The sequence below is a fragment of the Dermacentor albipictus genome, chromosome 6 (assembly GCF_038994185.2).
Source record: "Dermacentor albipictus isolate Rhodes 1998 colony chromosome 6, USDA_Dalb.pri_finalv2, whole genome shotgun sequence".
NCBI lineage: Eukaryota > Metazoa > Arthropoda > Arachnida > Ixodida > Ixodidae > Dermacentor > Dermacentor albipictus.
The window spans coordinates 114772167-114786852 of NC_091826.1; the positions used below are offsets into that span (position 1 = coordinate 114772167).

The following is a 14686-nucleotide window of genomic DNA, read 5'->3' on the forward strand; positions in this document are numbered from 1 at the left end:
TCATCGCAGAATTATTGCACACGCCTGCTCTGCATGGACTAGCCTTATAAATAAAGGGTGTGCTATGCAATAAAGAAAGTATAGGCGAACAGCGGCGCCTCATAAATTAGGGCTGTCGGCGATTGTGCTACAATACAAAGAACTCCGTGCACACAGCGCAGTCGTCCTAGATAACAGGATCGCTCACCCAGAGAAGAAACCAATCGCCGCTGCGCAGGAGGCAAAGCAGGCATTATGAATTTTGAACAAGTTACGCCAAAAATTTCATTGGCCGCTTTACGCGCTTTGAATGAATTCAACAACAAGCATGGTATTCATATAATCTACAATGTGAGTATTCTGTTAGATTCTGAAGGATTAGGAAGAATTCATACTTTCGTGGTGTAAATATAATCAACTGCACTGTTTTATGTTGGTGCTTATTCTCCATGATGAACTATTGTTAGTCCGTTCCTTTCCTCTTGGCCAGATGTTAACTGATCCTGACTGCAATGGATAGCTAAACTTAAATTGCGCTTTCAATGTGCAGACGCGGGCTGGTATTCTTGTTTACAATATGCAGAGGCACTCCACGAGGATATAGAAACCAAATTACCTCCAAGTATTTGCACCATTACTGTCATCGTCGTTTTTATCATTCTCTTCCTATTATGTGTCAACTGCAGGTCAGATGTCTAATTACGCAATATCGGTTGTCCTGCCATAATAAGCAGGCTCTATGTTATGCACGGTAATTTATGAACCTCATCGCACGATTTAATCACCTACCATACTTGACAGCACCTTCATACCATTCCTATTAATTTCACAGACCACATACTATGAACTCTACATGTTAAATGAACAGCCGCACTCACCTTTGTATTCCAAGTCTCAGTTATTCTACGCCTTACACTTCCCTGCTTTCTAATTCACACTCATATTTACATATTTGTGACTCGCCCACCGTTCCTTCAGCCTAGTGGTCACGTGCAACACAAGTATATTGCCAGTGATCGCGACAACCCTTGAAACCATTCGCACAGAAGCAGACGCTGACAGTAAAAAACTCACGGGCCAATCCCTTTGTACAGATGGTTACCCAGCGAAGCTGAAACATGCTGCCCCTGTGTTTATCACCGGGTGACTCCCGACGGTTCATTTGAAGGGAAGCTGAAAGCTTTTCCAGAAAATATGAGTTAAGAGCGCTACGTCATGGTTTTCAACCCTCTGAATTCGAATAAGGCATCGAAATTGAGCGAAGGAAAGCGCAAACAGATTTTTTTTCGACGAAAAGTGCAGCAGCAGACTCGGGGCAGCTCGCGCGCCTCGTTTGCGCCTGTGATTTGTCGGGCGCTTCGTGACGTCAACAATGGTGTTCGTCCAGACCGACTGCTGCCGCTACACATGAAGCACGGTGCTAAATAGTTTGGTGCTGTTTTGCTAAGACGGTATTGGAAAATTTCGAGAGCTGGCCTTACTCTGAGCAGTTCGGCGTTAAGTCCAAACCCCAAGAGAGCGACTTTGGGCGCGACGGCGACAGGCGATGGCTTCGAGCGACAAAACAGGCCGTTGCTTGAACAGATTGGTCGGTGTCGTCGCTCGATCGCTCATTTCTAAAAATCTAGAACTCGTCGCTCGTCGCCCGCAAGTGCTATGAGCGACAAGCCAATAGTGAGAAACCGGAACGGGATGTACATAACTCAAATACTACTGTTTGTCGCACGGAACGCGCAAACTATTGAATTTTACAAGTGCAAGAATATGAACCTAGTGGAAGACCTACAGAAATATTTTATGCTCCTTTTTACTGTAAAATACATGAACTTAAGGTGATAAAGCACACGTCAAGCTAGTTTCAGCGCGTATATTGCAGCCCTCATACCGGGAAGTCGTCGCGTAAAGCCGTCGTTCGCGTGGAGTTCGGCTTGTAGGCGACGAGTGAACGCGACAGCCATCGCTTCGCCTGTTGCTTTCGCTGTCGCGTGCAAGATCACTTGTATGGGGTTTATACTTTACTCCCTACATGTACGAGCCGATTGCGAAAAAGCCGTCCTCTCCAAGAAGCAAAAAATGCTGGTGAAAGCAGTGCTTTCTACACGAACGAAGACGAAGTGTTAGCATCTCCTTCTGTTGGAAATATTCTTTGGCGAGTAGGTTTTTTTGCTAAGCTGCACTCAGCGATCCAGTGAGTACGTTTCCTGGCAAACAACTGTGGTGTCATGTTCCTGCATGCCTCCTCGTAGAACGTAAGCGGTGATGCGATCTTCGGCATTTGTGCGCTACCCCAAAGCTCTCGGCAATCCACACAGATGGTTTAAACGCGGGAAAAGTTTACCGGCTGTTGTAGCACGTGTAGTTTAATACAGAACCTTCATCAGGCCACGACGGCCGCATATCGATGCGGGCGAAATGCGAAAACACCCGTGTACTTAGATTTAGGTGCACGTTAAAGAACCCCAGGTGGTCAAAATTTCCGGAGTCCTCCACTATGGCATGGCTCATAATGAGAAAGCGGTTTCGGCACGTAAAACCCCATAATTTATTTTTTTATACCTTCATCAGTGCGCCATCCGCACGCTACTCGTAACCGGCGAATTCCGTCGGCTACTTGAGATCGTCGGTTTCTCTATGTGTGCGAGATAAGGGGAAGCGCAGCGTCCTGGCGTGAGCCGGCTTTCCAACACATACAAACATTACGCTTGCACTGCGTTATGGTAGCTGCATGCAGGCTGTTTCCCAACACACGTGCGAATAGAAAAGTCGCGGCGCTTGGCGATGAAAACTGCGTCAAGGATGGGCAATAAACATGCACCTTCCGTTCAGCGTGCTAACACGAACACATTATTGATATACTCTGGTAGTAATCGTAGTCACGGAAGTGGTTGGAGCACATCACTGTTGTTCTTGAGCGCTTGAAGTTCTTTCGTTTCACAGCAGCATTCCACTTAGCTGAAAGCTTCTTCTCTTGCGGGAACTAATGGAACATCGTCGCGGCTGCTGGTGTTCGTGTAACCGTAGGCCGCACAGAACGCCGGCGTGAGCGGCCTACAAGTTCAATTGATGCTGCGCACGTCAACTACCACTATACATACGCACAAACAAAGGAATTTAGGGTCGAGTGAAGCAGATTAGGACGGCACGCACACAGAAATAAGCATGGTCACGCACGGTCGCGGAGACTGCTAAGGAACGGAACACCAGTGCTGACGTCACTACGACGCGGTTTCCGGTCTTTGCTCTTATCGTCAGCGTCAGCAGCAGGGCGCGGCGCTCGACGGGGGGCGGAGCTACAGCGCAATTTTAACCGACGATTGCGTCGCTCCTAAGTGAAAAATCCCCCCCCCCCCCCCAAATTTTTTACATGCATCGTTTATAGGTTCTCGCATCCGTATATGAGCGTCTTATTGAATTTGACAGACTCTGCAGCTTCCCTTTAAGTACGGCTTGGTAGGCTGCCAGATACTCGCTACGCAGTTGCTGCTGCGCTCGGCTGCACGAGCATGTTCTTGTGCCAAGGCTGCAGCGTCGGCACGGCCTAGATGAGCTGGTTACCGTTTCTGCTCGGCTTTACTGATCTAAAGCTGCCTGCTCCTCAGGATCACATATGATGCGTTGCTTAATCATTTCGGAGCCGAAGATAAGTTGCTACGCGCGCGCTCGGCTCGGTGTTGCCAGGTCTGACTAGGTGGCGTAGCCCAAACCTAGAGAAATTGTAGCGCAAACGTAGCCGAATACAAAACATGGGGAAAAAATTGTAGCCGAATATAGCCATTTGTATTTGTCCTTTTAAGTGCACATGCACTTTCGCATTCGGCTAGGGCAATCTTTTTTTGCCCAACCCGTAGTAACAAAATGTACGTGACGCTGTGATGATCGGCCCTTCACATCAACTGTGGCTACATGATGCCTACCCACAAAACACCTTCGCGTTGCCCTGCAAAATCTTAAGTTCCAGCGAATCGCTGCAGAGGGAGAAAAAAATCGACCCCGCCATGAAAACAACTACCTCCACTACGCAGGCCTTCCGTCGTGAGCGCACAATTACCCGCTATAGGTGTGTAGCAAGCACAAATTTAGTCACCAATAAACTTTCTGTCAAGCCTGTCACAGTGTTTTTATTATATGACAGATAGTACGTAATTATTATGTTTAGTCATATACAATAATATTAACTAAGACATCTGTTTTCTGGTTCATCATCATGCGCCTAGGGTAGGCTAGTGCTGTTTATTTTTCAACAATGCTGGAAGCTGCTGTTTTTCTTTTCTGGGCTTGCATTGTATTCACTGATCGTACTCACGGCACTGTCAAATTTGGAAAGGAAGCGGTTATCTGGCTCTAATTTTTCGCAGTACCCATACGTCCAAGGTTATTTGTAATGTTCGTGTTGCCAGCCTATTTCTGTAATCGGTCCTAGTCACGGACACAAGGACGCGTTCGACCAGGCTACAGCAGCGTTCGACACAGGCAAGCGAAAACGACTGCAAAAATTTGGAGAGTGCTTAAGCTTCGTTTTTAAGAGTGGAAGGCGATATATTTCAAAGCTAACTGACTGCTTGTCTCGCTTCCCGGCAACCACAGCTTTCTTGCGCATGCGCGGAGACCCGCGAGACAGCGTTGTTGGAAGGAACTGAGTGGGCCGCGCCACTCGGAAAAGGGGTATGGGTTTGATGTTCAGAGCAACAGAAATATGTTTTTCTGGTATATCCAAATTAAACTCCGACGCGACCATGTCTGTAGGTTGTGTTTAGGTCGTACTTGAACATTTTGTTGATTTATTTTGCTTTGAGCTTACTGAATTAGATCAGTAATGCCTCTGCATCATACAGTGAGCCCGCGTCGTTGTGGTCACCACCTTACCCACCTTCCAATATTCTGGCCAAGTGGTAGCCTGTAAATACTGGGAATATAATTCAGAAATTATAATAGAACAGTAATTTTTTGCATTTTTTAGGAACTTTGGATTTATTTTATCATTACCTGCAGAGCTAGGCAACTTTTAATTTTCTATGAGACGGCACACCCCAGCTGAATCTGCAGAGATGAAATCCATTGGAATAAAACCAGGGTCGGTGATTGGTGGCATAGAATAGGCTATTAAGCCAGAAAAGCAAGAAACAAAATTATCGTCTAACACTTTGCAGAAGTCACCATTAGGAACAGTATCAACATTGCTGTCGAGCAAATGAATCGTGTTATACTTGCTGCCACGAACTACATTCCAAATGTGCCGAGGGTTACTTTAAGCAGAGTGGGCAAGGTAAAGTTGTGGAACACGTCTTTTGCGTGCGCAATGCCATTTTTGTACTCAGGCTCAGCACAGTTGTACGCGTGCCATTGTTCAGGCGTCATCGCCACTTTCGCTCGGCGGAATACCCGTTTCTTTTTGCTTAACAAGCGTTTCAGATAGACCTAAACCAAGGAGCTTTGGGAGAAGAAACAATGCATTTTATAGGAATGTAGCTATCGGCCAAGTAGGCAAGCTCTTCTTTAAAGAGAAACCAATTACCTTGAACAGTGCTACTGTAAAATCTCGGCATGAAGTCAGTGATAAATTCTTCAAGTTCGTTTTCTATGGCAGAGAAATTCACATTTTTATAATATTTAACAAATGTGGCCTGCCTGTTGTGAGTCGTACAGGCCTGAATACTTCGGGTAATAAAGCAATGATAGCTCCGGCCAGCAAAAATACTAGGGGTACACATCCAGCGCACAAGCTGTTCCCGCGAAAGCAGCAATCACCGATTCTATAGCTGACTTCTCGTTCTTGATAATTTGGCTACATCCCTATACAAAAACAGCGCCATTAGCTGCTAACAAGTCTAATACTTCTGAGGGATTCACGCTCGCGTTTATCCCACGGGCTGAACCGCTCAAGTAAGCGAGGCGCGATGAAATAAACGGGCTCACCGGATTCGATGCAGACTCGGAAAAGATGACTAGGTATCGAGCGCACCTCAAAGCTGTTCCTCAAAACTGAGGAACAGGAAATAATATCACTGCGAACAAATTGGCGTATTTCTGTGGTTGTCTAGAAAAGGGAAGTGCCATTTCGAAGCTTCACTGAATAACTTGCGGGTTCTCCATCTGTATCGTATGTATTGAAAGGCATGATAGGTAAACCTAACCTGACTGCCCAGCTCAGCACACAAGCGGCAACGCTTATGAAGGCTGGAACACGTTGTATGAATTGAAGTGAATAAAAATATATTATTATTATTATTATTATTATTATTATTATTATTGTTATTATTATTATTATTATTATTATTATTATTATTATTATTATTATTATTATTATTATTATTATTATTATTATTATTATTATTATTATTATTATTATTATTATTATTATTATTATTATTGCTACATTATTGTTAACTTGCTATCAGATAAAGGGACACTATTGATGCCACTGCGCAAACTTGAGCCCATCCGCCATTTGCGGGCAGGCATAGAGCTAGCCAAGGGGAATGCACTTTACGAGTAGAACAAAGAGACATCAGGTTAGTCTGACCAGCTTGAACTCGCCATACAATAAAAAGCAAGGTGAATAAAACAAAACAAGACACAAAGCAAAAAATTAGAAATGCTAAACGAAAAGCCGCGTACCTCTGCACAATAACTGACCACACCAACCAGTTCGAACGACCAAGTCTTCGTTCTTTCTTCCCCTGCTTCCTCAGAAGAATTCTTGCAGTTTACTTTTAAGTAAACCGTTTCGTTTGCTCTATTTGTCGGTTTCTATAAAGTGCACATTTTTACTTTCAACAGGCGGAAAGAACCGTGACCAGCACAGCAGAAAAGACCAGTATAAAGCCTTTTCCAGGATACAATATACATCACTTGGTGCGCTTCGTGAAACCTGATAAAAGGTAAGAACTTGTATTAAGGTATGTATCACAATATAATTGTGTCCAAAACTTTTTTTCTTTAGGGGAAATTCGAGATATGTTGCGGGTGATGTGAAGGAATATCGTCATGTTTCAGACTACTTAGAGGCTAAATAAAACTTGCTAAACCCTTGGTTCAGCGTTCCTAAAGGCTTTTTTACGGTACGCGTACAAAATTTCCCCATTGTCATAGGAGAACGAAAGGAGGTAGAAATGGTGTACTTGCAGAGAATAGGGGCCATGTAATTTGTTTAGTTTAATGTGTGGAAGATAGTTACAGCCTTTGTAGAACATTACTTGAACAAGCGTTTCAGAGGGTTACGCATGAAGGAACTGCGCATGAAGTTTTGCCAAAATCTTTCAATTACTCCGTACGCCACAAAACTGACATCTTTAGGGAATAAGGCGCGGGTGATCTTATGATGAGGGAACCAAATCTTGAGTTCATGAAGTAATTATATTCTTTGCGAAGCATTGCTCAACAAGTGCTCTAAGGCGTTTTACGGCATGTATTAGATATGTTTCCCACTCTAGCGTGAGAAATCTACGTGACACCGAGTTTACAGTCGGTTTGGTGAGGCTAGTGCAATGTTAAGTGTAATGTGTGGCGTGTAACTGTTGAAACATATTGGCGCTTGCACCCAAAGGCGAAGAATATCAATCTATAAGGAGTGGCGGAATTCACCAAATTGCGCAATTCGTACGCAATTTCTCAGCCAAAAAGTTTCTACGCTGTGATAAGGGCACAACCGACTTACGGCGTCGTATGGAAGAAAGCAAGTCAAGCTTGGATTAAACGACATGAAAGTGCGCTCAACTGGTAGCATGATCTCATACCTGCCTCTCTAGTTTAATAATATTTGGGGTTTTACGTGCCAAAACCACTTTCTGATTATGAGGCACGCCGTAGTGGAGGACTCCGGAAATTTAGACCACCTGGGGTTCTTTAACGTGCACCTAAATCTAAGCACACGGGTGTTTTCGCATTTCGCCCCCATCGAAATGCGGCCGCCGTGGCCGGGATTCGATCCCGCGACCTCGTGCTCAGCAGCCCAACACCATAGCCACTGAGCAACCACGGCGGGTCTCTCTAGTTTAAACCAACATATATGTACACATGGTAGCGAAGGCGTGTAGAAGCCCATAGAAGCCCATAGTTCCCGCGAAATGTGTAGAAGCACATTTCGCGGGACCAACAACACGGTCGAAAAAAAAACGTTAGCCTTTCGAGGCTTGGTGCGCCAAGTGGTCTACTGCGCCAGCTCAGATCACATCCTATATGCAAAGCACACAACAGTACATGCACAAAAATACAAATTGTATTCGAATTGCGTGAATGACTCGAATGCATTTCAAACTGTACCAGTAAATTGTTTGGTATAGCCACACGTTCGTACGCACCTTCATACGTGTTTTTTTTTTTTTTTTTTTTTTACTGCCAAGCTGTATATGGCTAGCCGATTTGTCCGTCCGTCCATCCGTCTGTCGGTCGCCTGCAGGCTGAAAACTCCTCCCAGAGTCCTCCGGTGCAACCACATGCCCATAGGTGAAAAGAAAAAAGACAAAAAGAGAGGAGCGTGATTGCCCAATACCACCCAGATGGTACAATGCCTGCTTACTCCATTCCATGATGTCACACTACCTGGCTCAATATTTCCACTGTAAGGCTGGCGTGATGAACGCGGTGGTGTCAAAATCACTGTTGCCTACTAGTGAGCATCCCCATCGCATTCTATGGCAGTCGGGGCAGGTAAGAAGGCGTCACGCATCGGAGTGAAAAGGCCTTGTCATCGATATGGTGTTGGATTAGCTGCGCCAGTAATGACGTCGTTGCTCTCCGCCGAAGCCGAGTGCGCGTGCAGCAGATTCTCTCCGGCTCCGAAATCTGTAGGCCACGCATCATACGCGCTCCTGAGGAGCGGACAGCTTTCGATCAGCCACGCCGCGAGCAGAACCGGGAACGGGCTCGTCTACGCCGTGCCGATACTGCAGCCCGGGCACAAGAAGAGGCTCGTGCAGCCAAGCACAAGCAGCAGCTGCGTACGGAAGGTCCGGCAGCCTACCCAGCCGTCGTTTATTGAACCATCCGGATTGACCCACTGATACGCACCGCGGGCGCATGTCTCAGCTTCGCTTCTTAACCATCTATACGGAGTGCTCGGGCGGTGATTTTCTTTCTTTTTACATCTTGTTTTTAATGGAGTGTTCTTCGACACATTTTAAAGAAGTTCATATGCGATTTTGAAAAGTGCATTCTGTCTGAATTAATATTGTTGATATCAATGCATTGTACTAGGTAATAATCACGATTACAAATTATGATTAGAATGTAAATACTTGTTCATATAATATTTATTATTTAGTTATTACAATGTCAGATATCATTATATGTTTCATGTATATCACGTATGTTTTTCACTATCAAATACAATCAAGGCCATAGCCCTTGTGATGCTGCAAGCATAGTTTTGCTGCAGTCCTGGCATTTTGCCTTCTTTGTAAGGGCTGAATGCCAAATAAACTCTCTGTCTTTCAAAGTAAAGGAGATGATTCGCCAAGACATCAGGTCACAATGTAACCTGAAAACACCCATCTGTATTTGTAGGACTCATTCTATAATGGCACACATAACACTGGGGAGCCTTGACAGTTTTCCGTGAATGCATAGCAGCCGGTTCGCCGACATTTTGAACTAAGTCCCATATGCGTGCATCCTTCGCACCAAGACACATCTGTTATTTCGGTGTTAGGATAAAATCAACATTACATTGAACTAATTCACAAGAACCACACTTTAATCTTCACTGCCACAGCACGCGTGCCACGTGTACTCTAGTACTGCAGACATAACTAAAACGTAATATATATTGGAAAGGCCATTAAAAAGTAATGTTACTGATCAAACCTCATGAATTTACATCGTATACAGGATGTCCCATGTAACTTGAGGCAAGGCTTTATAAATTAAAGGTGCGTCGGAAGCGAATTGAACCGAACGCATACTATTTGCACTGGGCTGTATTAACTCAGTCAATTTTCCCCCAATAATTCACCCATTCTTCAAGTTTAATGACCCAACCTTTTATTTACTGGCCAAGAACCCCAAGTATGATACGTAGGTTTGTAGAGCACCTTCAGAAACCATCAATCGAGTTGTTTCCTATAGGATACGTCTCATGCAGTCCTTTCTCCCGGGTTGCAATTAGAGCCCGCGACATATAAAAAAAAAGCCACGTGACGGAGCGCTTCAGCTTTGGTATAGTGCCGCTCTCAAGCGTGCATTCGGTGAAGGATGGCTGCATCGTGACTGGCGATGGGGAAGCGGCAGGCCGTCCTTTATCGCCTCATCGGCGCTCGGCCAGCAGCATGTATTTGCGTAGTCTTCTGACAGGAGCCACAGGCCCACCTGCCTACAACTATCATACCGCCCTGCCACGTCCCCGTCACCAGTGCAGCCGACCTTGTTCACCGAATCCACGTCTGAGAGCAACACGATACCCCGGCGCATAAAACCCCTCAGTGTCTAAATGTAGCCCCAACCACTCCCCTCGTCCTCCGCTCCACTGACCCCATCGGCGCGGCCTCGACAGTCCCGCCACGTATGACAACCCTACCGCAGCGGAGGACGCCTAAAACGCTACCGGAGGAAATCCGCGGAAAACCTAATTCGAGCCCGGCGGAGGAGCTTTCGAGGCGAGATTTTGCTACATCGGTCAGTAACTGGCCTCAATAATGCCATGTTGTAATTGCGCAATGGAATACAGACAATTACCATTATTTAAGGTGTAAAGCTCCCGCAGGTTGAGAGTTCGTGTTGCGGAGGTGCAACGCATGCACGCGGTATGCTCAAGCACGCGCAAAATGCCAGTTTCAAGTTTTGACTGCTGAAAGTATGTGAACGTGGTTTCGTAGGTTCGTTTACGCACCTGCAGAATGCTTTTGTTCTGCCGGCGAGTGAAACATTCCAACTGTCTGGGGGCAGCAATGCGTAGCAACTGTGCCGTTTCTGCTCTGCGTGTTTTACAGATGTGTGTATATCTGAAGCACGGCTTCTGGCGGCCATGAGCAACGTTTTCATACGTGGACGGTATTGATAATGTGAATAACCTACCACTAGTTTTCGGAGAAGATGAAATCGCGTTCTTTATTTATTGTATTTGTTACACTGCAAGAGACTGGACTTTCATAGCAAGAACGAACGTGATTGGAAAAAATGAACAGAGGTTCCAAAAATAGTTACCCCCCCCCCATTAGCACAAGTAATAGTTTAGTTGAACTGCAAATTTTACATTTGTATAGTACTTTCGTCTGTATTCTTTTGCGTTGTAAGTTTTCGCAGAGAACTAGCATCCCTAGAGCTCGAACAGCACAAACAGAGAAAAAAATTAATTCTTGGGCTTTACATGCCAAACTCACGACCTGATTATGAGGCACGCTGTAATCGTGGACTGGGGATTAATTTTGACGAGCTGGGGTACTTTAACGTGCCCCCAATGCACACGGAAGGGCTGTTTTTGTATTTCGCCCCCATCGAAATCTGACCGCGGCGGCCGCGGCTTGATCCCACGACTCTCGTGTTTAGAAGGATCACGACGTAGCCGCTACGCCACCGCGGCGAGTATTGAGACAGATAGAAGAATGGGGTTGTAGGACCAAATAGTCCTCAAATGGGTTTAATGAAGGTGCTTATCACAGTCTCAGAGACAAGGAACGTATACGGCACCAATTCACACAATCCACTCAGCTGTCCGGCTCGCACAAGCAATGGAACTCTAAGAAAAAAGAAGGATTATTAATAATGCCAATTGCAACAGATGCACTAATTTTTGTCGTGGTACTGGGATGCAACCTTACTGCAGCAAGCATGTGACGCCCCCCAGGCATAATGTTCGTTCGTCGCCAGGCTCGGTGACCTGCTAAAGCTCGGCAGGCAACATTGGTCACCGCACCGTAATAAACACCGACGAGCACGGCTACTCGCCGGTCAGTCATCGCTCAGCGCCACCACGCTGCGGAGCGTCCGTCTATCGGAGGGTGCCTCGAGCCCTCCCTTGTTCACGAACCCGGGTGGATCGTGACACTGGCGACGAGGATGGCGACGAGTACCCGCGGATCGTCCCACGCCGCCGTGAGCGGCGAAACACCACCCCCCGTTGCTGTCTCCATGCCGCTGTACGGAAGGCTCGAGCCATTCGAGGGAGATGGGTCCGCCTGAAAAATTTACGAGGAGCAAGTCCACGTGCTCTTCCAGGCAAACGACACACCCGAGGCCAAACAGCGGGACATTTTCCTGGCCAGCTCCGGGACCCGCGTCTTCAGCCTCTTGCTCGACCTTCTCAAGCCAGCCACGCCGCACGTTAAGACGCTGGGTGAGCTGCTTGCCATACTGCGCTCGCATTTTAACCCAGCACCGTCCACACTAATGGAGTGTTTCCGCTTCAACAACCGGAGCCGCCGGGAAGGAGAGACCCTCGGGCAGTTCGTTACTGCGCTACGAGGGTTAGCGGGTGCCTGCGTTTTCGGGGACCAGTTGCCCTCGCTGCACCGGGACCGTTTCGTCTGTGGTATCAACAACACCGCCATGCAGACGCGACTCCTGGAGCTTCCCGAACCCTCGTTGGACGACGCCGTGAAGGTAGCGCTGGCAATGGAAGCTGCCGCCAAGGACGCCGGCGAGATTTTTTGTGATACTGGCTCACCGTCGGCGGAAGCGGTGATCAATGAATTGGCGACAAAGGGCAGTACCTGCGGTCGCTGTGGTAGTGCCTACTCCCCGTCACAGTGCCAGTTGTCTCAAGCACAATGCTTTACGTGAGGGAAAACTGGGCACCTGGCACATGTATGCCGAAGGGGGAGGACGAACAGCAAACAGCAGCAGCAGCCTCATTCAAGCCCAGGTACCACACAAGCCCGCGGCCAGGGTAGCCGTCGCAAGGGTATGCGGTAAGGGCGTGTGGCAGCAAGCTCAAGTTCTTCCGCGGCCAGGCTCTGCGACATGGCTGAGGACCCATCTGATTTTCGGCATGTGACACACAGGCTTTGCACCGTCGTCTGTGCCGCCGTACATGCTGACCGTCGAAATCTGCGGACACCCCATTTCCATGGAGCTGGACACAGGGGCCAGCGTGTCAGTAATGGCCGGGAAACTCGTCAAGCGTACTTTCCCCGGCGTGTCCGTCGAGGCTTCGGGCGTGATTCTGCGCAGCTACTCCGGGCAACTCTCCCAGGTACAGGGTCAGGCACAGGTCAGCGTTCGCTTTGGCGACAGGGAGGCAACCCTTCCCCTTTACCTAACGAAGGGGTCGTCGCCGACGCTGCTGGGCCGAAATTGGATTCATGCACTGGTCGTTCGTCTGCCATACCAGGAAGCCAGCCTGCATGTGGTGCAAGATGTACCTGAGGGAGCCCGGCCACGTTTTTTCAAGCCTCGCCCACTGCCGTTCGCCCTGAAGGACGGGGTCATCCAGGAGCTGCAGCGGTTACAGCGAGAGGGCATCCTGGTAGCTGTCAAGACATCTGAATGGGCCGCTCCCATCGTACCAGTCCTCAAGCGAGACGGCAGTGTCAGGATCTGCGGCGATTTCAAGGTTACCATCAACCCCGTCGCTAACATCGAGAAGTACCCGCTGCCCCGTATTGAAGATCTCTGGTCGGCATTGTCCGGTGGGCAGAAGTTTACCAAGGCTCCAGTGCTGGTGCACTTCGATCCTCCCAAGCCTGTCGTCCTTGCTGTAGATGTGTCGCCATACGGTGAGGGAGCCGTCCTGGCACACCGGGACAAAGATGGCCAGGAACGTCCTGTGTCATTTGCTTCTCGACGGCTTCATGCTGCAGAACAACGTTACAGCCAGCTGGGCAAGGAAGGTTTGGCCCTCATGTTCGGTGTCGAACGCTTCCACCAGTATTTGTGGGGCAGGAAGTTCGAGGCGGTCACGGACCACAAGCCGCTGTTGGGGCTGCTGGGGCCTGACAAGGCAGTCCTGGTGCCTCGAGCGGTACGCTGGGCCTTGAGGCTGGCAGCTTACAGTTACCAGCCGGTTTACCATCCGGGAAAGGACCTGGTACCTGCTGATGCCCTGAGCCACTTGCCCCTGCCAGAGGTACCTCACGCTGTGCCAGAACCTGCTGAAGTGTTCATGCTGGAACACGCGTACCCGGAGATGCTCTCCAGATCTGCGGTATCTCAAGCAACCTGCCGGGACCCAGTCCTGTCTCAGGTGGTCAAGGCGGTGTCCCGTGGAGAGGAATTGGCGCAGCAGGCCTATAGCCACAAGACCGCTGAGCTGAGCTTGCAGCAGGGCTGCCTACTGTTCTATGGTGGTGATCCCACAAAGTCTCCGGTCCAGGGTCCTGCAGTTGCTGCACGCGGGTCATCATGGCGTAGAAAAGACCAAGATGGTGGCCTGGTCCCATGTTTGGTGGCCTGGACCAGTACATCGCTCACTTGGTGCAGAGCTGCTAAATCTGCCAGGAGCATCAGCGAGCCTCGCGTCGTGTGGATATCACCCCCGACCGTTCGCACAGAGACCCTGGTCCCGCCTACATGTGAATTTTGGGGGACCCTTTAAGGGCCATTACTTCCTGGTGGTGGTGGAGGCCTTTTCGAAGTGGGTGGAGGTTCTACCTGTCACCACTACATCAGCAGGCGTGACCATTGCAACGCTACGGCAGGTCTTCGCCGCCCAGGGGTTGCTGGATGTCATCGTGTCCGACAATAGTCCTGCTTTCGCCAGCACAGAGTACCTGGCCTGGCTGACGAAGAATGGAATCCGCCGGATGGTGATTCCGCCGTACCACCCTGCTTCAAATGG

General features: G+C 48.3%; 1 protein-coding gene across 2 annotated transcripts in view; it reads left to right on the forward strand.

The window, feature by feature from the left end:
- Positions 1-14686, forward strand: part of LOC135908314 (uncharacterized) — a 494518-nt gene that overhangs the window by 382121 nt on the left and 97711 nt on the right. Inside the window, exons 1-2 of one of the 2 annotated variants that reach the window (XM_065440067.2) lie at positions 160-330; positions 6757-6857. In XM_065440067.2, the coding sequence (XP_065296139.1) occupies positions 235-330; positions 6757-6857 (197 nt within the window). In that variant the 5' untranslated portion in view covers positions 160-234. Of the gene's footprint in view, positions 1-159; positions 331-6756; positions 6858-14686 lie in introns of those variants that run through there. The other variant, XM_070541265.1, reaches the window with a different exon arrangement.